At 41.0% G+C, this 26,937-nt stretch overlaps 2 protein-coding genes across 4 annotated transcripts in view; one reads left to right on the plus strand and one right to left on the minus strand.

Moving 5' to 3' along the window:
* Positions 1-11,103, minus strand: si:dkey-12j5.1 (probable assembly chaperone of rpl4). Of its 3 annotated transcripts, none has more exons than XM_046045998.1 (9): positions 10,917-11,103; positions 9,498-9,610; positions 9,235-9,381; positions 8,959-9,111; positions 7,142-7,254; positions 6,891-7,014; positions 5,838-5,930; positions 5,086-5,154; positions 1-118 (listed from the first exon to the last, which is right to left on the minus strand). In XM_046045998.1, the coding sequence occupies exons 2-9, from the start codon at positions 9,570-9,572 to the stop codon at positions 56-58; spliced, it is 837 nt and encodes a 278-aa protein (XP_045901954.1). In that variant the 5' UTR covers positions 9,573-9,610; positions 10,917-11,103; the 3' UTR covers positions 1-55. The 3 variants fall into 3 exon arrangements, with proteins under 3 accessions (XP_045901954.1, XP_045901953.1, XP_045901952.1); XM_046045997.1 differs by lacking the exon at positions 10,917-11,103 and adding an exon at positions 9,773-9,934 and having other exon boundaries at positions 7,142-7,251; XM_046045996.1 differs by lacking the exon at positions 10,917-11,103 and adding an exon at positions 9,773-9,934.
* The window catches only part of mindy3 (MINDY lysine 48 deubiquitinase 3), a 24,817-nt gene continuing 8,168 nt past the window's right edge, over positions 10,289-26,937 (plus strand). The window contains exons 1-11 of the mRNA XM_046045995.1: positions 10,289-10,438; positions 10,924-11,248; positions 11,547-11,626; positions 12,029-12,089; positions 12,192-12,404; positions 12,580-12,631; positions 13,389-13,503; positions 13,742-13,815; positions 16,558-16,637; positions 16,879-16,949; positions 17,898-17,978. Of these exons, the coding sequence (XP_045901951.1) occupies positions 11,155-11,248; positions 11,547-11,626; positions 12,029-12,089; positions 12,192-12,404; positions 12,580-12,631; positions 13,389-13,503; positions 13,742-13,815; positions 16,558-16,637; positions 16,879-16,949; positions 17,898-17,978 (921 nt within the window). The 5' untranslated portion in view covers positions 10,289-10,438; positions 10,924-11,154. The remainder of the gene's footprint in view (positions 10,439-10,923; positions 11,249-11,546; positions 11,627-12,028; positions 12,090-12,191; positions 12,405-12,579; positions 12,632-13,388; positions 13,504-13,741; positions 13,816-16,557; positions 16,638-16,878; positions 16,950-17,897; positions 17,979-26,937) is intronic.

The following is a 26,937-nucleotide window of genomic DNA, read 5'->3' on the forward strand; positions in this document are numbered from 1 at the left end:
TGAAGCTGTTGTAGTGGTTGCTATCAGCTGTTAATTTTTGAAAACAACTGGGTTATCACTTTACCTGGACAACTTCATCATCCTCCTCCAGAAGCCCCTCCAACACATCTACCGCCATCTAATACAGACAGACAGACAAACAGACAGAGACAGAAACATCATCAGAGATTAGTCATAGCAGAAAATAACTTTAAGTTAATCATCAGTACACACTCGAAGTCTCTTCTCTGATACAGCTTCGGTCCACAGATAAATATGTTGTTGTTGCACACAGTGTTGTATATCTCCCAGGCAGAGCGATCAATCAGAATGATCAGAGGATCTGATAAGAGTCTATAAGGCCAGCGTGCCATACACAACATCGTCGATACCAACAAGACAAGCAACATGGCCGTCGATGGACACACTCACCAGAGCTTATCACACAGTCAATAGTAATTTTAGCCACTTTGTTCGATAGCCCTTCAAATCCATTTACCGACATTAACAGTCAATATATTCTTAGTACATGCACCACTCCAGAGGATGAAAAATCCACATAGAAGCTTGACCACCCCACCGGAGAGCAGGTTTGATGTTGTAAAGGAGTTTAATGTTGGAGGTCTCAAAGAAGTTTAATGTTCGGTGACCTTTGCCAGAGTGCATCGCTGCCTGGGTCAGTTTCTGTGGGAAGTTTCTATTACAGAAAACAGACCTGACTAAAGTAGGCTGTGTGTTTGTTTTGCTCTGCTTCTCTCCTTGCAGATTCTGTCGTTGGTGTGTGTGTGTGTGTGTGTGTGTGTGTGTGTGTGTGTGTGTGTGTGTGTGTGTGTGTGTGTGTGTGTGTGTGTGTGTGTGTGTGTAAGGCCCAGGTGATGATGTATTGATTTTTGTCAACTTCAGGTTGGAGGCGACTGTTAGCCAATCACCCATGGTGAAGGGCAGGAATAAAAAGACCCGCACGTACCTGTGCACAGACGCACACACTACTGCACAGTCAGACACTACATCAGCGCTACACACAACAAGCTGCACTTGTTTCTTGTTAAGGCAGTCTTATTAGCTGCGGAGCTTCCTAATTTAACCCCGAACTCTTTAGAGTTGTTTTTTCATTAAGCCATGAGCTTCCAGTGGCGATAAAGAAGTCAGTTGTCTGGGTGGACTGAGGGTCAGGTTAATTGAGAGTATCCCATTAAGAGCGTGCAGATGTACATGCCAGGGAGTCAGTTGATTGATTGCTAGACCAATTATCAGCTAAAAACTCATTGACCTTAATTAATTAATGACTGATTAAAATACACAAACAAAAACACCTAATCCCAGCTGATGATGAATGGATTCATGCTCAGCCTCAGAATTATCTACTTGACTTTCATTGTATCACACCGATGTGACACACACACACACACACACACACACACACACACACACACAGTAATTCAAGCCAAGCACAAGATAAAAGAGACAGGAGTAAAGATCTGTCTGGGTATTAAACAACTGTGAACAGGCAGTTTTGGAGCAACAAAAATAGAACAAGAGATATCTCGGAGCCAGGATAAGTGCGCAATGAACCATTATATCATCTCCAACTGTACTCCTTCCTAACTACACTGGTCAACCCAGGGGCGAGTGATTAAAGATTCAGAGATTCTTAAGCCACTTCGCGCTCTAAACAACAACAAGATTAATATTCCTGTGAAGATAAGGGGAAGAGAGGTTGAACTGTGAAGGAAGAAAAGTGAGAAAATTGGAAGGAAGGGTACAAAAAAAGTCTCTTAATAAACAATGCAAAACTGGTCCATGAACAACGGTGCACTGCAAAGACAAACACACACGCCAAAGACTCAACGTACATGCTGTCCTGTTTATTTCAAGACCTGTTAAAGAAAAAAAAAGCAGCACTCTGGGGAGAACTCATTTATAATGGCCATTGTGTGCGTGTGCAGTTTGTGTGTGTGTGTCTGTGTGTAATCTTCAGGCAATTTTGTTTAACAGAATCATTTTACCGGAGCGCACAGCAGAGACAGGAGAAAGACAGATCACTTTACAAGCGAGGGCAAGCCGTATCTCTAACACACAGAAACCCATACAACCCATACTAACACACGCACGCATACACGCACAAACAGGAGCGTCTACACTTAAGTAAATAAATCCTGGGGATGTCAGAGCTAACTGTACTTGCAAGCAACATTGCAAAGTACAAGCTGCGCTCCATCGTGAACTAAATTTAAGAACAGAAATGCTCAATGAATAACATGAAAGCAAACAAAAGTGACAACGACACAGAGAGTAACTAACCATCAGCTGCTGTGACAACTATGCCGAACAGACACCTTAACGGCTGTCAGGAGAGGGCATCTGTCTTTCTGTCTATCTGCTATGTGGCAAGTGAATTACTGGTGGTGATGGGTGATGATGATGGTAATGTGTGTGTCTGTGTGTTTGTGTGTGACAGCGAGTAAGCAGAGTTCTCTGAGGGCCCTGTTACTACAAAGCACACTTAACATACTGAAAAACTTCCTGATTGATCCAACCAACAGTCCAAAGCCCAAAGATATTGTGTTTACAATTTTATATAAAATTTTATAACGCAGGGAAAAGCAGACAATCCTCACATTGGAGAAGATGAACCCAGAGGATGGTTGTTGTATTTCCTTGACAAAAACTTGTTTGTAATCAACCAATCATTTCGCCGCACTAGTTTAGTCTATAAAATATCAGAAGAAAGTGAAAAATGTCCAAAGCAATGCCATGAAAATGCTCATTTTTTAACAATCAACACTCCAAATATTTATCATGACATAAAACAAAGAAAAGCAGCAAATTTTCCCATTTAAGAGGCTAGAACATTTTTGAGTGATAAATTAAAACAATTAATCAAATATGAAAACTGTTAATCTTCTATCCATTAACAATTGTGTTATCTAGTTGTTTCAGCACTGCAGAAACTGGCTCAGAAATACAAGACATCAAGCTGCTAGACAATGATACCTCTCACTTGTCATCTCACTTATGCTGCTTTCAAGCACCCCACCCACTCAATGTCCATTACAGCTATGAAAATAACAAACAAATTTGGCATGGATTCAAGTGTTTCAACTCAAAAACAATCAAAAAGAGGGAGGGGGGGGGCCTTGAAAAGCAAGGTCCCCCCCCATTCCAAATGAAGTGGCACAGATCCACTCCACGTCTTGTTGAAACAGAAAACTGAGGGGAAGAGCAGTAGTCATGAAACTGATGTTTTCAAGAATGAATTAGCCCACAGTTATTTCAATGCCACAAGAGCATGAGACAATTTCATAATGCAACGCTTTTACGTCAGTGGATGTCACGGCTTATTAAGATATTGACACTGTTATTATTGGTAACTCAAGTATCACAAAATAGCAACTTTCTCAGACAAATTTAGCGTAAAAATAAGTAGAGAGGAAACAGAAGGTGCTAATTAAGATTGCAAAGGTCATATGTTGAATGTGTGAGGCTAATGTTTACACTGTCACCTAATAAAGTGATCATAAACAACGAGATGCATTGACAGCCTTCGGGGGAAACTGCCATTTTGTTGCGCTTAAATCTGTCAACATCGTGTACTAAAGTGATTTTGTTCCCCAGTGACTAGCGAGATAATATCATACACCCAGATAAATTGTTCAAAGTAATCACACTATGACAATTTTATTTTCCTCCATTTCTCCAATTTACTCCAATTTAAACTCAAACCACATAATGGATCGAATGTACAACCCCAAACTGCATTCACAAGACAAAGAGCTTAATCTCCAACAGAGACAGACAAATGCTTTAACTATTAGCCATATAATAACCATAATAGCCATATACTCTCTGCAGCTACAAAAAAAAATTTGCTTTAATAAATTTTGTTGGCAAATATATTAATAACATATTCAAAGCCTTTCTGCAGTTTGGACCAAACCTGGAAGCACACAACTTTACACAGAGTTTAGAGTAGTGAACAGATTTTTAGTCCACAGGGAGAGACAGTGAGCACAAAAATATGTGTGTGTGTGTGTGTGTGTGTGTGATTGTGCGCACATGTGTGTGACAGAGGAGTAGTGGAAGGAAAGAGAAGAGAGGATGTTCCTATCAAGTATAGCTAAGTCCCAGTCTGGGAGAGACAGAGAGAAAACAGCTTCCACCCTTAAGCTCAATTTCCGTCAGAGACTTTCACGTGACTGGTGGCTAAAAACGAATATGACCAAATGTTTTGCATGGGCGTGTATATGCATGCGTGCACACACAGCAATATATTCACGTTTATAAAGCACTCCGAATGTTTGCAGTTTGAGTGTTTCGAGCTTGATGACACAAACATGAGGATGAAGACAAATGACATGTCAGAAACAGTGGACCGAGACGTTGTCATTTTACTGATACACCTGACAGCTACCAACCCCACAACCCACACACACACACACACACGACTCAGCTGCAGTTATATCTTTGTGTGTGTGTGTGTGTGTGTGTGTGTGTGTGTGTGTGTGTGTGTGTGTGTGTGCGCGGGAGGGGGGGCACTGTTCTCATTTCCTGTCAGTGATAAATAACCATAAACCACTCAACAAGAGTGGCTAGAAATTAATCACTGGATCACAACAGAAAATAGCTGAAATGCTGTTTGTGTGGCAGTAATCACAGAAAATGTGAAAGAGTGTTAATGACTGCTAGAGATTTTAGCACTGAACTGAAGGCAGTGAGCCACTAAAATCAAGGCCATTAATACTGGAAATTGATGAGTGATTTTGAAGTGCGCTGTATCACAGATACGGCAACAATTCATCAGACTACAGCTTCCTTCTTCTTTTTTTTCTCCCTTCTTCACATCCCTCCTCCCCTGTGCACCCCTTTACCCCTGTCCCTCTCTGCAAATACCACTCTTCAATTATTGACACTGAACTCTGGAGGGGATAAAGACCCGGCATGGCCTTCCCACCTTCAGTGCCATTCACTAGAAAGGAAAGCACACAAACAAACACACACACACACACACACACACACACACACAAATATGCCTGGACGCCCTCCCACCACGAGACATACACAGACCAACAACAGCGGAGTGCACGAGTACAACACACAACATTTTACCTCGTATTCCTCGGACTCGACGAGCAGTTTGGCTGTGGTAATGCGAGACTCGTACGGAGGAATCTCATTCTGGAGAAAAAGGACAAGGCCACCACCTCTACAGTTAGTGTTTACACAAGCATCCACAAACATGGTTCTTCCTTTTGTCTGATAATAACAACGATCCAATTTCAAGCTACAAAACATTCTGCAGCTGTGTGGCTGTTAATCACAGTGAAAGTTTCGGCAGGCTGAGTTCAGATCAACCTGCTCCTGAAGATAAGAGTCATAACAGCGCTAGGGTTTGTTTCTCAAATTGTCACCCCGACCCCTTATATCACATTTGCTCGGGATTTGAATGTAGTAAACTCAACAACTATTTGTGTGGGTCATTTAGCAGCAATCCTAACTTTGAAATTACAGCCATTCTTTGTCTTTGTCACATTCCTTGAAGTAATTTTGCTTACTTATGCTTTATACACTTTCCTGGTGTTGCTTTGTGCTTTCATATCTGCTCTCTCTTCACACACAGCCCCCCCCCCACACACACACAAAAGCACACAGGTTTGTGAAGTATTTGTTCCATCTTTTATTTTTTATTATCCCCCATTTCATTATCTCTTACTTTTTATCTCTACTGGTGTCCTTATGTTTGCGCTCACTGCAAAGCACACTGTGACAATCTCGTTAGTTGAAAGTGCTTTATAAATAAACTGGGATCTTATGAGGGCTGGTTGCTGTCAGAGAAATACCAAAGCACAGCTCCAACTCACCTGCATGTCTTCCTCTGTGCTGAAAGAAGCAGCACTCTGTTTCTGGGCAGGTAGCCACAATCCGACACTCTTCAACAGGTATTCTCTGCCTTCCTGAAGACAGAAAAACACACGTTTGTGTAAATTCACATGTATGATCGTACAACAAAACACACAAATATACACACAGATAGAGTAAAGGGAAGGAATTTGGTGAGTTCAAATCATGAGTTTTTACTGACTGGATCCTGAATGCTCTATAGATATCAATAACCTTTTGATTAATCTGAGGTCAATTGTGTTTTATTTTAGAGAGTATTTTAAAATAGGCTGTTGCTGAATGTGGGATGCTGTGAAGTGTAACTGGAGCCAGCCTGACCCCTACAGCCTATAGCTATTATTACACATCCACTTTAGCTCTACAGAATCTCTTGCTTTTCCTCAGTTTGGTGATGTAAGAGCATGAAGAATTTTTGAAAGAAAGTTTTGCGTTTATGTGCTCAGGTTGTGAGATACCCCCAGCTGACACATTGCCAATACAAAAGGGGTGAATTTCTTTTTTATTTGTGGTGCTCCCAGCAATGATTATTACTGTGCCTTTCCATAAACAATGCACTGGTTTCTCATGACATTACACTGTGAATTTTCCCTATGTAAATGAGGGTATAAATGTAGAATATCTCTTATAATGTGAATATTTCTTGAATATGCAACATTTTTAAAATATTTGTAAAAACAGAGAAAATATCTTTTTTTTTCTAATTCATTGTCAGATGCTTCACACTGCAAAGTTCTCGTGGCTTCTTTTCCTAAATGAGTCTAATAAGCTGCTCTCTCTCTCACTCTCTTTATCAGATGACTATATGACCTCAGTGATCTGCCCAGTAATTAACATTCCTATCGGCATGACCTGTCTGTGTGTGTGCGTGTTAATGTACGTGTCCATCTGCTGATTAATGGCATACAATTCAATTTGCTCAGAATAATTAACTCAGCAGATTCTCGCTTTAATGTGGTGATAACTCATCCTGAGTGTGTGTGTGTGTGTGTGTGTGTGTGTGTGTGTGTACTGACCTGGTTTCTCTCTGTACTGAACAGGTAACTGGCCATGAGCTGTAGAGCCTCAGGGTTGTCATGGTGATACTGTAATGCTCTCTCAATGAACTCTTTGCACTTGTCTGCAGCTCCCTCTGTCATGCTACATGCATGCACACCCACACCCACACACACACACACACACACACACACACCCACAAATCTCAACTCATTACCAAAGCAGTAACATGAAATGAGGTTATACGTTTCAAGAGTGTGTGCACCAGTACCAGAGGTCTGCTAGGTAAATCTCAGCAATGGAGCAATAGGCTACACAAACATCCTTCGCTGTGAGGAGCTCCGAGTCCTCGTCTCTTGCGGCAGCAGCTCCAGCCTGAGCCTGCTTAAAGAGCAGAGGGCAGAAATGTGTCAAATGTTCTGTTAAGTATCTGTTAAATCAACAGATAGCGAACATGGTGTGCAGATTTTTTTATTAACAATTAAGTTTTGCAATAAAGGAAAAAAATATATTTTTTTAGAGGACGTGTTGACATGTCACAGTAGGAAAATCATTGAGGCAAATAATAGTTAATGATGACTCAATTTCATTTAGCTGCTTTGGTTTCAAGGTCCTGATATTTGCATGCTAGCTTATTATTGCCAACGTTTACTGGGACACTTGAATAGTATAGGGCCATTGTTAATGTTATTTGTAATACCTGTGCTTTTCCTTAAACAAGGAGAAGCAGTGTTCAGTTATTATGCTCCGTATATCTGGAACAAACTACAAGCAGGTCTGCTGAAACTGTCAGTTCTTTAAAATTAAGACTGAAGACTTTTCTTTTTACCATTGCCTTTAATTAAATCAAATTTAGGGCCATAGATTAGTAACTTTCACTGCACTGTAACGTCCTGTTTTCTTTTTCTATGTTTTCCGATTTTCAGTGAACATTATTTACACGGTGAGAAATTAGTAGGTAATTGAGAGAAAAGATAAAGAGAGTAAGATCGAACAGAGTGAAGGAAGTGGTCTTAAATCTCGTGCCTGAGTGATTTACAGGACCCTCTGCCCACCTGTAAACGCGCAGGTGGGTCCAGAGTATAACTGGATCAAAGGGTTTTTGGGGTTTCCAGCTGATAAGTTGGGTTTGCAGCGCGTAGCCTCAGACATAACCAAACTCAGTGGACCCAAATATTGCTATGGACCTGAGTACAGACTAGCTAGAGAGAGTAGATACTTCACTGTTCATCGTCTTTTCAAAGAAAAAATAATAATTGTAACTCAGTTATTTGCTCAACCCCTCAGCCTGCTTTTATTTTCTATTTAACTCTTTTAACCCTCATTGTACACTGCACTGTAACTTTTACTGTCCTGTTTTACCGTTTTTTTTAAATCCTGTTTTTACTTTCACTCAATCAATGGCCATCATTTTTGTATTTGGAAGGGACAGCAGAGTTAGGTTGTGCAGATTACAAAACTTAAACAGCACTCATAGGGAGTGACGGAAGGGGAGGCCTGAGGGTTTCTATTTTTAAAAGAGCATATTATGTATTATGTTGTATGTGACTAACATGATGGTGCTTCAAATTAAAAATATCTTCTTTTTTTTTTAATCTTTGAAAGAAGAAGCTCAGAGAATTACCACAGGACTTCTGGTTTACATTCTCAGCATTTAATACAGGTTTTTACGAGCTGGTCACTTCAATGTAACAAGCTGTTTTCAAATAACCTATAATTTATGTGATTAATAACAAAAATAAATAAAATGAGTCATGAGTGACTGTAAAACAACAGGGGTGTTCATAAGGCAGACATAACACTGTAATAACTGCGCAGCAAGTATTTCCACTACGGTGTGGTAATCGTTTTAGAGTTGTTCAGTTGAAATTATAATACTCTCTGGATCTCTGTCATGACAAGGTGACATGTATGCAACAGACAGACAGACATTCCATAGTTTATCCAACAGCACCATCTTGTGAAGATAAATAACATTACACTAGCATTAAGCCTTTGTTGCAATAGCATTTCTTCCCAGTTTCCATAGAGTAAATATAACTAATTAAACCATAAAGGGAATGTGAGTGTCTATCGGGGTTCACTCACTTTGGTCTGTGCTTGTTTGTCCAATGCAGACAGCAGGACTTGTATTCCTTTAGTGTAGTAATCCACAGCCTCCTGGCCTGAGTGGATTTGTCCCAGGTACATGTACTTACTGTGGCCTTCATCTGGGCTCAGCTCCACTGCACGAAGGAAAACTTGGAGAGAATTGGTCAAGGAGGCTACAACCACCACTGCACTCAAACAGCATGAGACTATAACAGTTTCCATGAAATGACAGAATAACTGACATGCAAACAAAGAAACCTGCATAAAGGATATTCCCTTAGCTTTCTGTGTGTCTCCTAGTTCAGTGCAGATGTGTCCAAGCATGTCTAGAGCTTGCAGGTTGTTGGAGTCCACATCCAGGGCTCGTTGGCAGAAAAGGGCAGCCATCTCAAAGTCAAAACTATCCAGGCACTCCTCTGTCTGTACAACACATGTTCCCATGAGATAACAAACATGCAGTAGATGATCAGGATTAAAAATACATTTCGAAGGCATGGCAGATCTGGGTGATATCTTTGTTGGGGATATCTCGTTACCTTTTCTAGTAGCTGTTGCACGGAGTACTTCTCAGCTGTCTTCTTCTTGGCTTTTTCATGCATTCTTACTTTCATCCTTTCCTGAGGTGACAATCCAACAAATCCTGCATCTTCTGTGATTAGATAAGTGGAGAGTCAACGTTAGGTTTGTCTGATTTGGTCTCGTAAAGTCAAGAGTTGAAATCAAAGCATAGCAGGTTCATTGCGATTAACTTTACTGTCTGAGAGGTTGACGTTACATACTGTAAATAATAAGCACAACTGAGGAGAATTACCCCTGTTTGGGCGGTTATCTTTCTTCTTCGCCTTGTTTTTCTTTTTGCCCTTTGCCTGTCCCCCCATGGTGCCAAAAAATACGTCTTATATCCACAATTTATGTTTTTAAAGCACACTTCACCCAAAGTGACTCCACACACACGCGTGGACAACGAGTAGAGCTAAAAGAACGCAGTGCGCATGCTCTAGGCAATGACTGGGTGGCTGCTACGGAGAGAGGTACAGGACATAATATTAACGTTTGTGAAATAACCTTTTTACAATTTTAAATAGAAAAGGGAACATTTATATGGTCCGACGTTGTTGTTTATTGCGTGTTAAAAATATGCTTTTAAATTTCAGTAACTCAAACTTCCGTATTTTAAATGCTCTTTCTGCGTTGATTGTTAAATGAGGGTTTTAAATGAATTAAATGGGTTTATTTGTAGGCGGGTACTTCCTATGATGGACAAGTCTGTAGACCATTTAGGTAACGCGTTTAAGCTAAACCCTTTGACGCATCTGGAACTTTTTGGATTTGAACCAATGGGTAGTTACGTCAAATGTACGCACAGTTTTTTGCAATTCTGTTGTAAATAAACGAATGACAGAGGCGCTGGTGATAGTGAAATTGATATCAAAAGATATAATTAATACGGAATCCCTATACTCGACTGTATATTAAGGTAATTGACCGTTAACGTTATCTTAATAATGACAAATTATTCAAATTCATACAAGTAACGACATCGCTGTATTGTGAGAAGTAACTGAATGACAAAGCAATGAAAGATTAGCTGCTAGTAGTAATGCTAATGCTAACTGCTGACATCACCAAGCCAACTAAGCTCCTAAACCTAATGTTACCATTGACACATTTATTTGACAACAAGGTAACAAAATAGCTAACATTATCCTGCTGTCAGTACTTTTACTATCCGTTGCAACTGTTTGACATTAACGCAACGTAGCTTTCAAGCTTGTCAATACTACGAGCGAATTAACGTTATAAGTTACCGTTACACGACGTAACGTTATAAACTCACGTTAGCTATTTCGCGCCATTGTCCCCTTAGATCTGTAATTAAGTTATCTGTGCTTACAGTAGACAAAGGCTAAAGGCCTTATAGACAGTAACTTAAGCGTTTGTTTCTGTCCCATTACCTTGCAGGCGTTGTGGCTACGTTGATGTCATTCCTACCGTCCAGTTTGCTGCCAGCCACTAGATTCAGACTGTGTCGTGCCACACAGGTAGCTTGTGGCCAATGCCACAGGCTCGACCTGCCGAGAGAAGTGGACTATCAACCTCGGAAAGAGCTAGCAAGTTGGCCCCCTGTTGTCCCTTCGTGGCTGTCGGATTGAAGACGGAGTGCCTTTGGATTCACCAGCATTTAAAGTTGGCATGGCAGAATTAAATAAGGAGGTGGTGGATTTGGTTTGGGGGAGACCGTCCAGTGGAGGAGTGTCTGCCTCCATCTTCCGTAGATGGACCCAAGGTATGATGCTTTGTTTCAGTCTAACGATCTGAATGAAAGTGTTTTTGCAGAACAGGAATAACATCCTATTTCACCGATGTTGATGTGCAAGTGTATTCAGGTTTTAATTCTGTTTCAAAAGTACAAAAGGTCATTTCCATTGTTAAGTGCTTCTCTCTAGCTGAGGGTCAGATAAGTAGGAAAATACCCTACTGCAGTGTCTAAGAACACTTTGAACTTTAACTTATTAGTTACTGCTCTGAACAATTTCAACCAAAAGGGTTACTCTGTTGACAAGAGGTTTTTGGCTTTTTCACAGGATTTGTTTTTAGTGAGAATGAGCACACAGCACTGGAGCAGTTTGAAGGAGGGCCATGTGCTGTCATTGCACCTGTCCAGGTATGGTCTAGTTCAAAATCCTTGCAGTTTTATCAGGGCTCATCAACATCCAGCATATTCCCTAAGTATTGAGCCCTCACAGACATCTTACATGCTCAGTGGGTGGAAGATCTTAAAAGTGGATTGTGAAGAATGAGACAGTTTAGTCAGCAAAATACTCTTTTTCAGAATGTACACCATCCATAAGTTAAGTTGGAGATTTTACAGTGATAGCCAGTTTTAAAACCTGGCAGACGGACTTGGATTGTAATAGGTGTATGCATTGTTAGCAATGCTTAATTGACAAAAAAACAGTTGATCTTATATTTAAAAAAAATATATATATATCTAAGTGTGTGAGGACAGACTATGGACAGACGATACGTAGCATATTGCACTGACTGAGTTTGTGTTTCTTTGCAGGCTTTCCTCTTAAAGAACATTCTCTTCAACAGAGAAAGTTCCAACTGGAGACAGATGTCCGGTAGATTGTACAAAGAAAAATCCAAACCATTGTTTTTGGTATTGTCTTATATAATTGTATCATGCTTGTTTAATCATGCACATGTATGTTTGTGTCTGTTAGAGGAGGACCAGAAAACGGCACTGTCTTCCACGCTGAGTGAAATCCTGGAATCTGCCTGCTCCAGCCCCTCCACTGGGTTCTGCCTGGTGACCTGGGCCAAGGGACAGAGCCCACATACTAGCACACATACTCACACGCAGACACAGTCACAGTCGCAAACACAGGACACGCCAGAGCCAGAAAGCAGCCAGCCGCCACAGGAACAGCAAACCAGTGAGTCCTACCGCTGTCACATTTGCACTGCACATTCAGAATAACGTATGAACGCTCACTCATTCACCCAAGCCTCTTTACCATTAATCACAAAAATGACTAACTATTTGACAGTGAGCAGTTTTTCTGTGTCATGCTCTGATACTACAGTGTATGTGTGTTTTATTGTGCCTAGCTGCTTTGGCTGCTGAGGACCTTGGCTTTGAGCGATTTCACAGTGTTCTCCAGTAAGTGACACTTAATATTCTCACCGCAGCTAACACCTTGCATCTTTATAGTCCCGACTGTCTCTTTCTCAATGCAGATCACCTTGACATTAAACAATACTGTGAGTTTCTGGCGGGATTAAGACCTCAAACATCCTTGCTTTACAATTGCCAATGTCTACTACTGGGATAGAGAACTACATTTTTCTGTGAAGATGGTATCAGTGGAGGAGAGTGAAAGAAAGGGGTAGTATTTCATTCATCTAGTCTACAAGAATTGGCTTTCCCATTGAATTAGCTATTTCACTCTGCTCACAAGTTGCCGACTCAGCCCTTTCACTGATTGCCTAATAAAAAATAAAAAAAACTCTTACTACCTTTCTTACACACATATTGTCTGTCACAAACTAAATGAATGCATGGTCGCGTTTGCCAGAGGAATATTGAACCCTCATCACACAGCATACTGGCAGCTGAGACCACACAGTCAGCAAAAAGCAGTGCTGACTCACAGTGAAGAAGTGCATGCTAAGTAAGACAAACAACTCCACTAGCAAGCTTTCCAAGGTGGAGCAAGACAGGGTAGTGGCTCCATATATTCAAGATCTGATCTTTCTTTGTCCTCTGATGCATCTTTATTGATTTCTGCCCTATCTTATCTTTACCAATTTGGCATGATGAATACAATTAATACATCAGTTTCATTGTTCCTAAAACCCAACAAATCTGTCATTTGAGGGTTTCATAAATCAACCTGGTGTTTGTTCCCTTCCTGTAGTAAGCGGACTGTAATGTCAGTGTCTGGTCTCAGAGAGGAGGTGCTGTCTCTCTACCACACCTGGAGGGGGTGCTGTGGAGTCTTGCTTTTCCTGTACTCTGTCATCCTCACCAAGGTAAAGAAAAGATTAGTTTGATAGAGAGATGGAGAGAAATATACTGTTTGTCTCTGCCATTTGAATGAAGTGATAGTTAAATAAGACTTCTTTTAAACTGGGAGACACAAAAGAAGAGTTTTTGTCTTATTTATGCACTTTTAATTATTGTGTTTTATCATTTTTATGTGTATTGTGTCAATGTCCAAATACACAAAAATCAAATGCAGATTTGTCTCTTCTGGTCTTCTCTGTGCAGGGCATAGAAAATATAAGAAATGAGATTCAGGACACAATGGAGCCTCTCATAGACCCCGTCCATGGCCATGGCAGGTAATTCAACCCCCTGTATCAATTGTCCACGGTTATACAGTGCTGTGCAAAAGTTGGTGTGGAAAATATGCTGTAAAGTAAGAGTGCTTTCAAAAATGGTCATGTTAATAGATTATATTTATCAGTCAACAAAATACAAAGTGAGTGAATGGAAGAAAAATCTGAATCAAATCAATATTTGGTGTGCCCACCTTTACCTTCAAAACAGCATCAATTCTTCTAGGTACACCTGCTCAAAGTCAGGGATTTGTTGGCATATTGTCAGGTGCACGATTAAACAATTATACTTAACATGTGCTAATGATCACCAATTGAATATGTAATAGGGATGAGGATTGAGAACCGGTTCTGAAAGGACCCGGTTCCAAAATTTCTCAAAACCCAGAAATAAATAAGATCTGAGCTTATCATACTGCTATCGAGACTAGCGGGTCCTATAATGTAACGTTATGTCTCGAGGGTCAAATCTGATTTAACTTGAAATGGAAGCAGGCTGGCACATGGCATGTCTCCAGTGAGGTGTTAAAAATGTCTGTGAACACCGGAGACAGCTGATCAGCACAGTGCTTCAGTGTAGATGGGGAGACAGAGTCCGGCCCAGCTGCTTTGCGAGGTTTCTGCCTCCTGAAAAGACCGTTGACTTCCCTCTCTGTGATGGAGAGAGGAGGGGAGGGGGTGGAGCTGGCCAGCTCTGAGGAGGGAGGGGAACATGTGGTGGACTGAGGCTGAAGCTGAGCGGAGGAGTCACGGGGGATGGTGTCCGATTGACTCTCAAAGCAGCAGTAGAACTGGTTCAGCTCATTTGACAGGCGAAAATCGTTTATGGAGTCGGGGACTTTGGGTTTATAGTTTGTGATCTGTCTGAACCCTCTCTAGACAGAAGTGGCGTCGTTTGCAGAGAACTGGTTCTTTAGTCTCTCTGCGTACAGTCGTTTAGCTTCTCGCACCTCCCTGCTAAACCTGTACTTTAACACCCTGTCAGCACTCCTAAATGCCTCCTCCTTTTTCAACCTTAGCTGTCTGATTTTAGCTGTGAACCAGGGTTTGTCATTGTTATAACTCACCCTGGTCTGTGTTGGAATGCAGCTGTCCTCACAGAAGATGATGTAGGATGTCACAGCCTCTGTAAACTCATCCAGATTGTTGGTAGCCTTCTTGAAAACATCCCAGTCAGTACAGTCCAAACATGCCTGTAGGTCCTCAACAGCTTCACTAGTCCATTTCTTTGATGTCCTCACTACAGGTTTACAGAGCTTTCGTTTTTGCCTATAAGCAGGGATCAGATGGAACATCTCGTGATCAGAGTGTCCCAGTGGAGCGCGTGTGACGGCGTGATAGGCACTGCTAACTGTGGTGTAGCAGTGATCCAAAGTGTTCCCCTCTCTGGTTGGACACTTTATAAATTGTCTGTATTTGGGGAGTTCTTGGCTGAGATTTCCCATTAAAGTCACCAAGAACAATAACAAGGGAGTCCGGGTTTGTCTGCTCCACACACAGTATCCGGTCGGCCAGCATGCGCTGTGCGTCGTGCACGTTGGCGTGCGGCGAGATGTAAACACCGACCAGAGTGAATGAAGCAAACAACTGGGTGAGGAACAGGCAAACTCCGCTAACAAGGTGAGGAGGCCTTTCACACCTAACTCGTCTGGACTTGCTGACTTATCAGTTTTGATTGCAGTGTAAGAACCAAACCAACACTGACCGAATGAAAAACGTGAACTGTCTTTTAGACCTTCGTGCAAACTTTCAGGTGTGGTAGGGCCCTTACTTTCAAAAGTCATACAATATGGCAAGACTGAGCACAGCAACAAGACACAAGGTAGTTATACTGCATCAGCAAGGTCTCCCGGGCAGAAATATCAAGGCATGCAGGGGTTTCCAAATGTGCTGTCCAAACTGTTTTGAAGAAGCACAAAGAAACAAACAACATTGAGGACCATAGATGTAATTGTAACTGCAGCAACTTCAACTTACTGCAGCAGATGAAAGTCATATAAAGCTTACTTCCCTTCGCAATTGGAAGATGTCCAGCAGTGCCATCGGTTCAAAGTGGCACAAAACATTGCTACCCTGGTATACCCATCTGCTTGTGGCCAAAAAGCCATACCTGCGACATGGTAACAAAACCAAGTGACTTAATATGCACGGAAACACAGGAACCAGGGTGCAGAAAAGTATCAGCAGGTGCTCTGGACTGATGAATAGCAGATAGATTGATGGCTGCAGCAGAAGGCAGTTTGTTCACCGAACTACTGGAGAGAGGTACAAGAAAGAGTGTCTGCAGACAAGAGTGAGGCATGGTGGAGGTTTCTTGCAAGTTGGGGCTGCATTTCTGCAAACTGAGTTGGGGAGTTAGTTAGAAATAATTAATGAATTCTCAATGCTGAGTACAGGCAGATACTTATTCATAATGCAATACCATCAGGGAGGCATTGGCCCCAAATGTATTTTGCAGCATGACAACAACCCCAAACATACACTGAAAGTCATTAAGAACTGTCTTCAGCATAAAGAAGAATAAGGAGTCCAGGAGGTGTTGGTATGGTCCCCACAGAGCATTTTGTCTATTAACATGTCTATTTTTGAAAGCATTCTTACTTTACAGCATTTTTCCACATCTGCCTAAATCCTTTTCACAGAACTGTACATTGTTGCAAACTCCTTTGTTTGTGTGTTAAAGGGTACAGAATATCTTATGTTTTCTCTGAAACTCTGTCTCTCCTTTCTTATCCGTCTTTTCAGTCAGAGTCTGGTGAACCTCCTTGTAACTGGCCACGCTGTCTCTAATGTCTGGGATGGAGACAGGGAGTGCTCTGGCATGAGTAAGACTTCCATGAAGTTACTGCATACACACACAACACACCATATTCACACAACAGACACATGTACGTATAACACACTCACAGAACTCAGTTTTGTGGCCCCAGATTTAAACCATTTCCACCAGAGGCAATAATTCTTACATCCCACAGCAACGCACACATCTCTGGCACAAATTAATGCACATTTATCAAATTCTCATTTTGTCACTCTTTTTTTTTTTTTTTTCTCTCTCTCTTGTAGAATTGCATGGTATTCATAAACAGGCATCAGTTGGCTTCCTCACGCTTATGGAATCACTACGCTACTGCAAGGTACAGATAATACAAGTTCCCACAGCAAGCACATTTTTCAATAGTCGTTCATGGCATATATGCAGATGATTTGTGTATTTTAATTTTAAAGACTCACTGTGAATTGAGATGAAACCCACTGTATACAGAGAGGCCAAGAAATACAGATAAACACTCAAATGCTCACTTGCTATTAATTGTGACTCTGAGATGTGGGACGTATCCAGTATGTGAACACAAACACACAGTGAGCGCTCCCGTGTGAAAATATATGTTTGGAAGGAACAGTCCCAACAGGCTACCTGTAAACTCTCGCTCCCACTATGCTTATGCTGTACTGAAACACACTTACCGAAAAGAGGTCACAAAAGAGATTTATAAATACATGTGACGTGACACATTTCAGCCATCTCGGAAAAAAAGGGATCTTGGCTATTTATTTATCATTGCCAACATAAGCAAGCCCAAAAAAGCTGGAGTGGAGACATGAACTCTGCAAATAGGCAAAGAAACGGCTATAATAAGTTAATAACAAGTAGATTGTTGCCAAAGTAACTAGAGTGCAATTAAGAGTGATTTAAGAGACCAACTCCTATCGAATAAGGTGAGGTCTGCTCATATGTACACTGTTCATATATTTGGTTTTGTTGAATGAAAATCAAGTTCAAGCTGGATATGATGCCGCACTTTACAAGAGCAGGCAACTAATAAGAGAAGATCCTAGTGAAAATGTGTTCAATATTAACATTGATAAGATACATTTCATTACGTAGTACTATTTGTTGAGGATCTAGAGAAGTGAAGTGCTGTTCATATACTGTGACATGTAATCTCTTTTTCATAAAGTACATTATATTTGAACAGTTACTGACTCATGATGAAAATGACTGTTACACTGTGTGTGTGTGTGTGTGTGTGTGTGTGTGTGTGTGTGTGTGTGTGTGTGTGTGTGTTATTTTTTTTTTTCAGGTCGGGGCATTCCTCAAGTCTCCAAAGTTCCCTATTTGGATCCTTGGCAGTGAAACTCACCTCTCTGTGTTTTTCACCAAGGCAAGTTCAAATCACTCATCCATACGACCAAACACATATTTCACTCACACAGACGCGCAGTGTGTAACATAAGCCAGTTTGATCAGCAGGTTAAAAAAAACAAAATATGGAACGTGCTTAACAGATTTAATACAGTGCAGGATAGATATCAGTGTTTGGGGGGGGGGGGCAGAAAAGGAGGGAAGGAAAAATGAGCGCAGGAGATAGTCATATATGGCCAGTGCTGTTTCTTGGCTCTAAACCTGTCTAGCATAAAGGGGGGGGGGTCCAAAAAAGAACTTAACAAGTGCAGGCATACACACACACACAGTCATCTTCATGCCCATGCTTTTTCAGTCTCACGCACACAAAAACACTCAATTCTAGTTTCTCAACCATCTGTGATCAACTAAACAGTGTGTAGTGCATAATACAGTATATGACCATGATGTAAACTGTGGAATTTGGACTCTAATGAGAGCCTCCATTTACAGTATACTTCTGTCTACCTTCACTGTCAGGTTAATTCCAACAATATGGATCACACATTTTTCTGTTCTGGCACATGTTCATAAGAATGTGTTTTTTTCCTTCAGAGTATTCATGTATGAGTTTACATTGCATCTCAAGAAATGTTAAAAGTAGGAGAAGTAGAGCAACAGCTTGGTTTGAGAAATAACACACTCTGTCGATTGACTGAAATTTAGATAAATGTAAGAAAGGAGACGTTAAGAGATAAAAGGAAAGATTGAAAATGTCAAAAGGGCAAAACACCTAAAACAAAGAAAGGAGTGAGGATCTGGTCTCCTTAATATTTTTCTGGGTCATTTCTCTGCTTTATACCTAACCACACTGACAACAATTAACATACATAGGGTTCGCTCAGTCGCCCATTGTCTGGTTTGTTAGTAGTTGGGAATTTGGCTGTTTACATAACACTAAACAAAAACGCCCATCCCCACTTATATTATAGAAATAACCAGGGCTTGAGTGCAGTGTCTGAATGAGTGCATTCTGGAGGCTTGTGTTCGCTTGTGCCATTCTCTGCAGCAGAATCCGCCCTTGAAGTAGCTTTTAGGTAAAAGGAATTATGGTCCAGGAAACAAATCTGGAACCAGGTTCATGTGGTCAAAGTGTAGACAAAATTCCTCTACTTCCTAAAAGGGTTCCCATGTTCGTGAGAAAGGTCCAAGATACCTTGCTCCTACAGCTGCAACTCAGATATACAGTGATATACGCAAGGCTAAGCCATAAGGTATAGAATGCACACCCTAATTGAGGTCAACCCTAGGGGTGGGAATCGCAGGGTACCTCACAATATGATACATGGCTCACGATAACAATAATATCATGATACAGCAATTCTGTAATAATTGATATATTGCAGTCCTAAAGTGATACATCACGATGTCTAACTAATACAAAATGCCCATGAAAAAATTGACTATTTATTTGCTGCAAATCCAAACTGTTAGAAAACCGCACAATTCTGCTCGGTCTGTAAGTAAAACTACAGAGCAACTATGAAGAATTATCAAAACATTTGTTCATAAAAGGCACATAAAATGCAAATTCACTGAATTTTTACTGCAAATAGAAATCGCTGTGTTCCACCTAAGTCTAATCTGTACATCACATTATATTAATAACTGTTCAGTGATAGAGCATCATGCAGCCCTTTCTCTTCCTACTGATAGCTGTATTTTTGTAGATTGCTGTAGATTTCTGTATTTTTATGTCACACAGATCTCAGGAAAAATGTACTTTAAGTATTTGCACAGTATGTCATTCAGGATGTTCAGCATGTGAAGCAAAATGTGTATAGTATTTTCGCGATCGCGATGCTAATGTCCATTAGCACGTTAATGGAGCAGGGTGTCTGCGGGGTCTTAAAGTATTTTTAAAAGTCTTAAATTTCATATTCCAAAAATAAGGCCTTAAAAGTATTAAATTTCGTTTACCAAGGTCTTAAATTTGTTCTTGATTAAATAAATGACGTAACGTCATAAATAAACACTTTTTATACATATGATTTCATAATTTACTCCCTTTGGAGTACAGGTAACGTTACTTTTCACGTCAGTGTTTAGCTTTACGCTCAGGGCGAACCGGTCAGTTAGGAGAAAAACAAAACGTCTCTGACGGGCTACTAACAAGCCAACTCTAGCTCTTCGCCTGAGAATGGGAAAGTGTCTGAAATTCAGAAAGCCAGAGACAAGGACAAGTGGCGGTTGAGGCCGCGGACAGTGGCGCTCACACTTTGGCGAGCACTAATGAAACCGCGGAGCTGGAAGACCCGCCTGCAGGTTCCTGGACAGTGAACGTTACAACAACAACGAAGAGACAGTTGTGCATGAGATGAGGAGCGTGTCTGTGTGTCGGCGTTGCTCCGCTGTTGTAGGGTAACGTTATGTGAATGGAAACATCAGACATGCTAACGCACATTAAAATTACATCACCCAGATGCGCTGATCACAGGGACAAGGGAAAAACAAACCGGAGCCCAACTCCTTATCCCTGTTGCTTTCAAGGCAATACTATATAACACTATATTTCAAACAGCCTTAAGATGCAAAAACCGAACAGGATGAATAATCACTGAAGCTATTGGCATATTATATTATATTATATTATCTGGCTAAGGTGTAACTAATTTTAACAACTCATACTGCACGATTTGTAGTAGTTTTGATTTCACCCCTTAAAAGTTCTTAGTGCAAGTAATAGTAATATTGGATTCATTTCATAGGGGGGGGTACTGGGGACATGTATTATATTCTGTTTGAATTGTCATCTGAATCACTTTATATAAATAAAGACAATTCTCCCCTAAATTGGCGCATAAAATGTCTCCAGAATGCAGGGAAATAAGTGTTTAGTGCTCAAAATTTTCTAGGCGACCACCAGACCCCCATTTATATATTTCAGCATTGAATATTTCATCAAAATAGTGTTAAAATATCTTCTTGTCTTGTTCTCGTGAACCCAATATTGTAAATCGTGCATGTGAGCCAAGTGTATCGTCACAAACACACCCCAAAAAGCTACAGTGTGTTAAATATAAATGTCTTATAATAAAATGTTTTATTAAATTCATATAACTTTGTAAATAATTTTCTCAGGCTTAAAATTCATACAGATTTATCATTATACGGCAGTGAAGTTGGTATTAAATTTCATTCTAGGTGGTATTAAAAAGGTCTTAAAAAGTCTTAAATTTAACTTTGAGAATCCTGGGGGTACTCTGATGGAGATTCCCATTATATGTTAGCGTTGAGCTAACCGTCAAAGCAGTCTTTTTTTTTTTTTTTAATATGTATCAGGCTGGAATATCGATACAGTATCATGGAAAAATGTACAACGATATATTGCTGTATCGATTTATTGTCACACCCCTGGTCAACCCTGTTGTTTTAGGCTCTTGGGTTGAAGCATGAATCATCAGATCACTGTGCTAGTGTCGATGTGTGCATATGCGTGGGTACACACTCACCCAGTCTGCACTCAAAAATCATGTTTATCATCTCTATCGGTGAACAGGTAACATAATACATATCTGAGCCTGTGTACTAAAGCTGGCAGGTATGGTTAGGGTTAGCAAATCGATTCTCCTTGCTGTTGTAAAAAAAATGCCACCTGAGAGGCAGAAAAATCCCAGGCAATCATCATCATCATCATCATCATCATCATCATCAAGCCACACCCTTAATATACCATTGATTAAAAGCTCAGTTACATGCATTAAGCTCCAGTCTGCTAGGCGAGTGGATCATATGTTGGCTCAGTGATGACCCAAAGTCGTCATGCATTCACTGATGACTTACCAATTGCTACAACTCCCCCGGCGCTAGTGACATGTTCACATATACACAGACACACAGTCTGACTCTTGCACACACATTCCAGGGCACAGGGAACCTAATCCTCATTAGTGTGTGTGGAGGGGGGGGGGAGGCTTCAGGTGGATGGCTTCCTGTAGGGAATGTGATTCCAGAGTTCCCATCTGGATTCGTTTGTACTGCTGGAGACTTGGAACCCACTTGAACACACACATGCGTGCACATGTACTGACGTACATGGCTGACGCTACACTCTGTCGGTTCTACAACTCTGAGCTCAAGTTGAAGGGGCCAAGGGCGCTCTGCTGGTAGACTTTACTGTAAGTGTGACCCTGTCCTGTTTGAAAGGGAATCTATGTTTAGAGCTAATTTGAAACACCCTGAGATTTCCCAGGCTTTGTGATACAAAAATACACGCTACCTGGTTATGTAGCTTTTAGCTCCGATATAGAGCCATCCCCACAAAAGCAGACAACCTGATCCCTGCTTCTGATGTGTCAGCGGCTCCTTCTGTCCACCATTGGGGACGGGTGTGTTTTCCCCAGAGTCGCTGTCAGTGTGTGACTGGGGCTTTCAAACCATCAGCTTAATAGCATTAGTGTTTTTATCTAATCTACCTATACAAAGACCATTCCACCATCTCTGATCCCTACCCACAACACCCCTTACGCTCTCTGTCCTCTGTTGTATTAATGTGTGTGCGCATGTTAGAAAGAAGCTGTGTGTGTATAATGGCATGTAATGGGATCTGTTTTTGGACAAGAGTTTCTGAGACGCCAGAGAAAGGAAGGAAGAAAGACAGACAGAGAGTGAAGGAAAAGAGGGATGGGTGATGGATGAGACATATCATTCAATATGTTTTTTTTTTTTTAAAGGATTCTTTCTTCCTTCCTTTTCCCCCCTTCTCTTGTCTTTGAAGTAACTATCTGCTCCAGTGGTACAGTAGGTTGGTTGTCCAAGAAAAAGATTCCCCAGTGCACCTCAGTCAACCTCTTCAGATTAGTGGTCCCTCATGGGAAGGAGAGAGGAAGAAAGGAAGTAAAAAGGAAGGATGTACTTTAAAAAGTGGTGCTGTGGTCACTCAGGAAAGAGAGGGGGGGGTGATTCTCCTGTGACATTTCTCATCGCTCTTTATTCTCCTCTCACTGAGTGATGAGGATCACAGGCTGTATCTCTGCTTCTCGAGGGAGTTACATGTGTGCTTTTGTGTGTGTATGTGTACAGTAGTCATGTCCTGGGTCAGTGATTTACTAGAAGAGAGAGCAGCCACTGTGGCGCTCTGTGTCCCTTAAGACTCTAGCTTCTGTCTGCACACATGCAGAATATCCTTCAAGGACTGGTAAGGAGCAGGAACTTAGAGTGTGCAGGCACTGTTAACATTGGTCAGTTTCCTTCAGTGAGCCTTTACTTGCATAGTCACAGTAAATTTACAGTTTTGCCAGCAGGGCTGGGCTATATATTGATTAACATAGAATAAGAAATATTTGTGTAATAAAATATTCCAAACTCAAGGTTAATTAGCAATCTTTTCCCACAGCTTTAGACTGCATCCTACATCCTTCTTCAGTCAGCTACCAAAGCCAGTAAGAGAACTGTGAGTTTAGGATATTATATCACATAAACTGTATGTCTTCTTAAGTACAAAAATGAGCACCTTATAATGCAATAATTATATATAATGATATAGGCAAATGTACAAAATCACAGAAAATAATCACACTGATTATTAACCAATTTTCACTGTTATGCATTATATGAGACCAACTTTTCATTTTTATAAAACAACCAAATATTCCATAACCACATTTTTTTTTTATTTTGTAGACTTTTGTGTTTTCTGTTGAAGAGGATTATTTTCTGTTCCGTTCATATGATCAGAGGGATCCGGCCACAAATTAACAAAGCAGTATACATTAACAGTCATTAATTATCTGTGTCAGGTCAGACCATGGGACATTGTAAAAGGATGAAAAGCTGTCTGTGTCAGTGTGTGTGCTGCATTATTCTTCCTTTTCCCCTGTGTGTTGTTCTTTGTTATCGGGCCCATCATTACGCTATATAACTATCCTCTGGCGTCTCCTCTCTTTTCTGGTGAGGCACAGTCTTTCTCTTCTAAGACAGCTCCATAAATCACTACTTTGTCCTGTCACACACCCACACACACACACACAAACATACAGTAGATACTGCACGCACTCCTCCTTATATTGCAAAAGAGATACGTTTTCTATTGTTGTCTGAGCTCATAATCACATGGGACTTTGGCTAGTTACGGTGAACAAAACAAACACGCATACAAGCAAACATACACAGTACATAACAAGTCCTCACACACAGACTTTCTCCTCTTGTTTCCTGATAAGCCTGTCATGTAGTGAGGCTGTTGCTGCCTGCTAGGAACAAGGCAGGAGACGATGTCCGAGACCTCTGCTTTGTTGTCTCAAACCCGATCCCTTCAGACGCACTCTATGGCCACTCAGAGCCTCTCAGCACACACAATAGCTCTTTGGGTGGACCGGAGGGAAAGAAAGAGTAACTCTAGTAAAGTACTATGGCCTACCTGTCTTTTCTGAAGTACCTACCTGCATGAGGAGATAAAGGATGAAAGGGGAAAGGAAGAATGGAAGAAAAAGCCAAGGGTGGGAGGGGAGGAAATACTGCAAAACTGAAGTACCTACTTAACACAGGAAAGGGCAGGTAAAAAAGGGGAATACTGGGGAAAAAGAGCGACAGAGGAAAAAGGCCTACAGGAGATGCTTTGTCAACCCAGGAGCCACTAAGTCTAGTGAAGAGAGAGCAAAAAAGGTGTGCATATGGCTAGAGGTGAAGGTTTGGGCTGTGGTAAGTTGACGCCAAAATGGCACAAATGGTAAAAACGTTGCATGGATATCAGCTGAGCTTGGTGCTTTGAGGGTATGATGCAGAAATTCTGATCTGAGAATAAGAAAAAGAAGATCACAGATATACGGTAGAGTGCATGCAGCACAGTCAGATTTGATCATATGCTATGGGACAGGTCTGGAAATGTCAATAGTCCTGACTTATCTAAAAATATACAAACAAAAGCACTGCTTACACCTAAGTCTTTTTGGTCATTTGAAATTGCTGGCTCTTTAACAAGACATGTTTGATCTCGATAAACATTCTGTTTTTGCTCAGAGCAAGTGTTCAGCATTATTTTGTGTATTTAAGTCTTTGGGGTGGTGCGTGTGTTGTTGTTCTTGGCTAGTTCCTATGTAGGGTAGCTTGTTCTTGCTCTGTTAAAGTCATACTGTGGGACTTGGAATGTGCTCTTTGATGTCATAAGGCGCACACACACACAGAGGAACTGGCACCAGCGCAAAAGTGTGAGTGTGTGTCACTGTACTGTATCCCTGCATGAGTATGAAAATTTGCGCACGTTGAGAGAATACCAGCTTGTTTTCTAGGATAAGCAAACACATTTTGGCAGGGGACAGGCCTACTTATTGCACAGATTTTCCCTCTTAAACACACACATACAGTGGGATTGAGAGGAAAGAAACACTGAGGCACAAAAACACACACTCAAACACACCTTCCCTGTGGAGTATGTTAGCTCCATGACATGTTTTCCAACTCAGCAGCATCTTCCTCAGGCCTCTAATAAAACACAGATCAAAGACAGCCAGGCAGACCTGTCATCACACGCACACACACTATGACGTAATTTCTGCTGCCATTATGTGTGTCTTTGTGTATGTGGATACATAATCTAATGCACGTGAGTCTTTGTCGTTTCAGTGCATTCATTAGCCTTACATTAGCGTACACAGGTTCTCAGTAATAGTATGTTTTGTTTTGTTTTTGTCAGTTGTTGACCACTTAAGAGTGTTTGTCATCTGGTAAAGTTTTGACATCCTGTAACTGTGGTATTACCAGGCGATTTACACAGACTGTGTCCATCACACTGAACTTACAGCAGCAGGATTGTTTATGGCAGCCTAAGATCAATGAAGCTTCTTATCACTTTTGGAAGAGATACATGTTTATCTAGTATAGGTATACTGTTGGATATACTGGATTTTTAGTTCAAGTTTATCAAAACGGTCCATGTTTCAAGACACATCGCTGTTAATCCTACATTAAGTGAGTTCATCTTCAGAATGCAGTTGACAGGAACTTTTTAAGAACTTTATTCCTCATTGGGACAGCAAAATGTCCACCCCTGTAAGTGAAACACAGACATATGTAGCTAATGACAAATCTCCCTTCAGGTTTATGGAGCCTGTAATGTTAACACATCAGGACCCAGCTATACTCTGTGTGACAGAAGTGTGTGAGTGCGTGTTTAGTCTGTGCCTGTTTTTCTTTGCAGGCAGCTGGGAGTCATCTCTTCTCAATGTCGCCCCCTCCCAACCCCGATAAACCATGAATACAGTAATAAGTGGACCGTGAAACCCTAGCAGCCTGCATGGATCTGAGGCTCAAGCTTTAATAAAGGCCAGCTAAAGGAGATGAGCAGGGTTCATTTGCTCTCCAAAAACATTGTGTGTTTGTCCAGCGCCTCGTTGTCTAAAATACACTCCCTCCCTCACTCCCTCCCTCCCTCACATGGAGGAACAGTGAGAACCCTCTGACTCTCGCCTACCCACTTTGCATAAGCGTGTCTGACATCTAAGGCTGAAAAGCTGTCTTTTTGAGAAGTATCTAATTTTGTCCTTCTTAAACTTCTCTAAGTTGTTTTGCATGCAAGATATGTGCAAGGTAGTGTGATAGCGTTAAAATTGTTTGCTTGCAATGTGTTCCTTATCAGATTCTGGTACTTATGTAGCTGTATAAACTTGCTGTAAGCTCTGGACAAGATCTGACTGTAAGTTTAAAAATATCAGATAATGCATTAAACCAAAAGAAAAGAGAGGAGCTGAGGTGAGGTGACTTTCCTATGCCATGTCTTCTGTCGCAGGTCTCTTGGTTTACAGTATTATGGATTCAGTAGTTCAACATGTCATCCAACCACATCTGAAGGCAAAATGTTTATACCTGTTCCAAATGGCCTCATTCAAAGACAGGGCAAAAGGCTGCAATGCAATGAATCTTTCAAATGGTGATGACAGTTTACACTTTTCTGGCAGTTTCTTCTAGATGGCGTTTGTTGCAAAAATTGATGGAAGTAGTTGTGT

This window comes from Micropterus dolomieu, linkage group LG03 (genome assembly GCF_021292245.1).
Source record: "Micropterus dolomieu isolate WLL.071019.BEF.003 ecotype Adirondacks linkage group LG03, ASM2129224v1, whole genome shotgun sequence".
NCBI lineage: Eukaryota > Metazoa > Chordata > Actinopteri > Centrarchiformes > Centrarchidae > Micropterus > Micropterus dolomieu.

Bases quoted from the DNA above. Each gene is read 5' to 3' on its own strand.
- si:dkey-12j5.1 (XM_046045996.1), bottom strand. From the start codon at position 9,839: ATGGGGGGACAGGCAAAGGGCAAAAAGAAAAACAAGGCGAAGAAGAAA. The intron at 9,382-9,497 runs GTAACGAGATAT...TGTGTTGTACAG, and splicing joins TGCAACAGCTACTAGAAAAG to ACAGAGGAGTGCCTGGATAG. The intron at 5,931-6,890 runs GTCAGTACACAC...TTCTGTCTTCAG, and splicing joins TCAGTACAGAGAGAAACCAG to GAAGGCAGAGAATACCTGTT.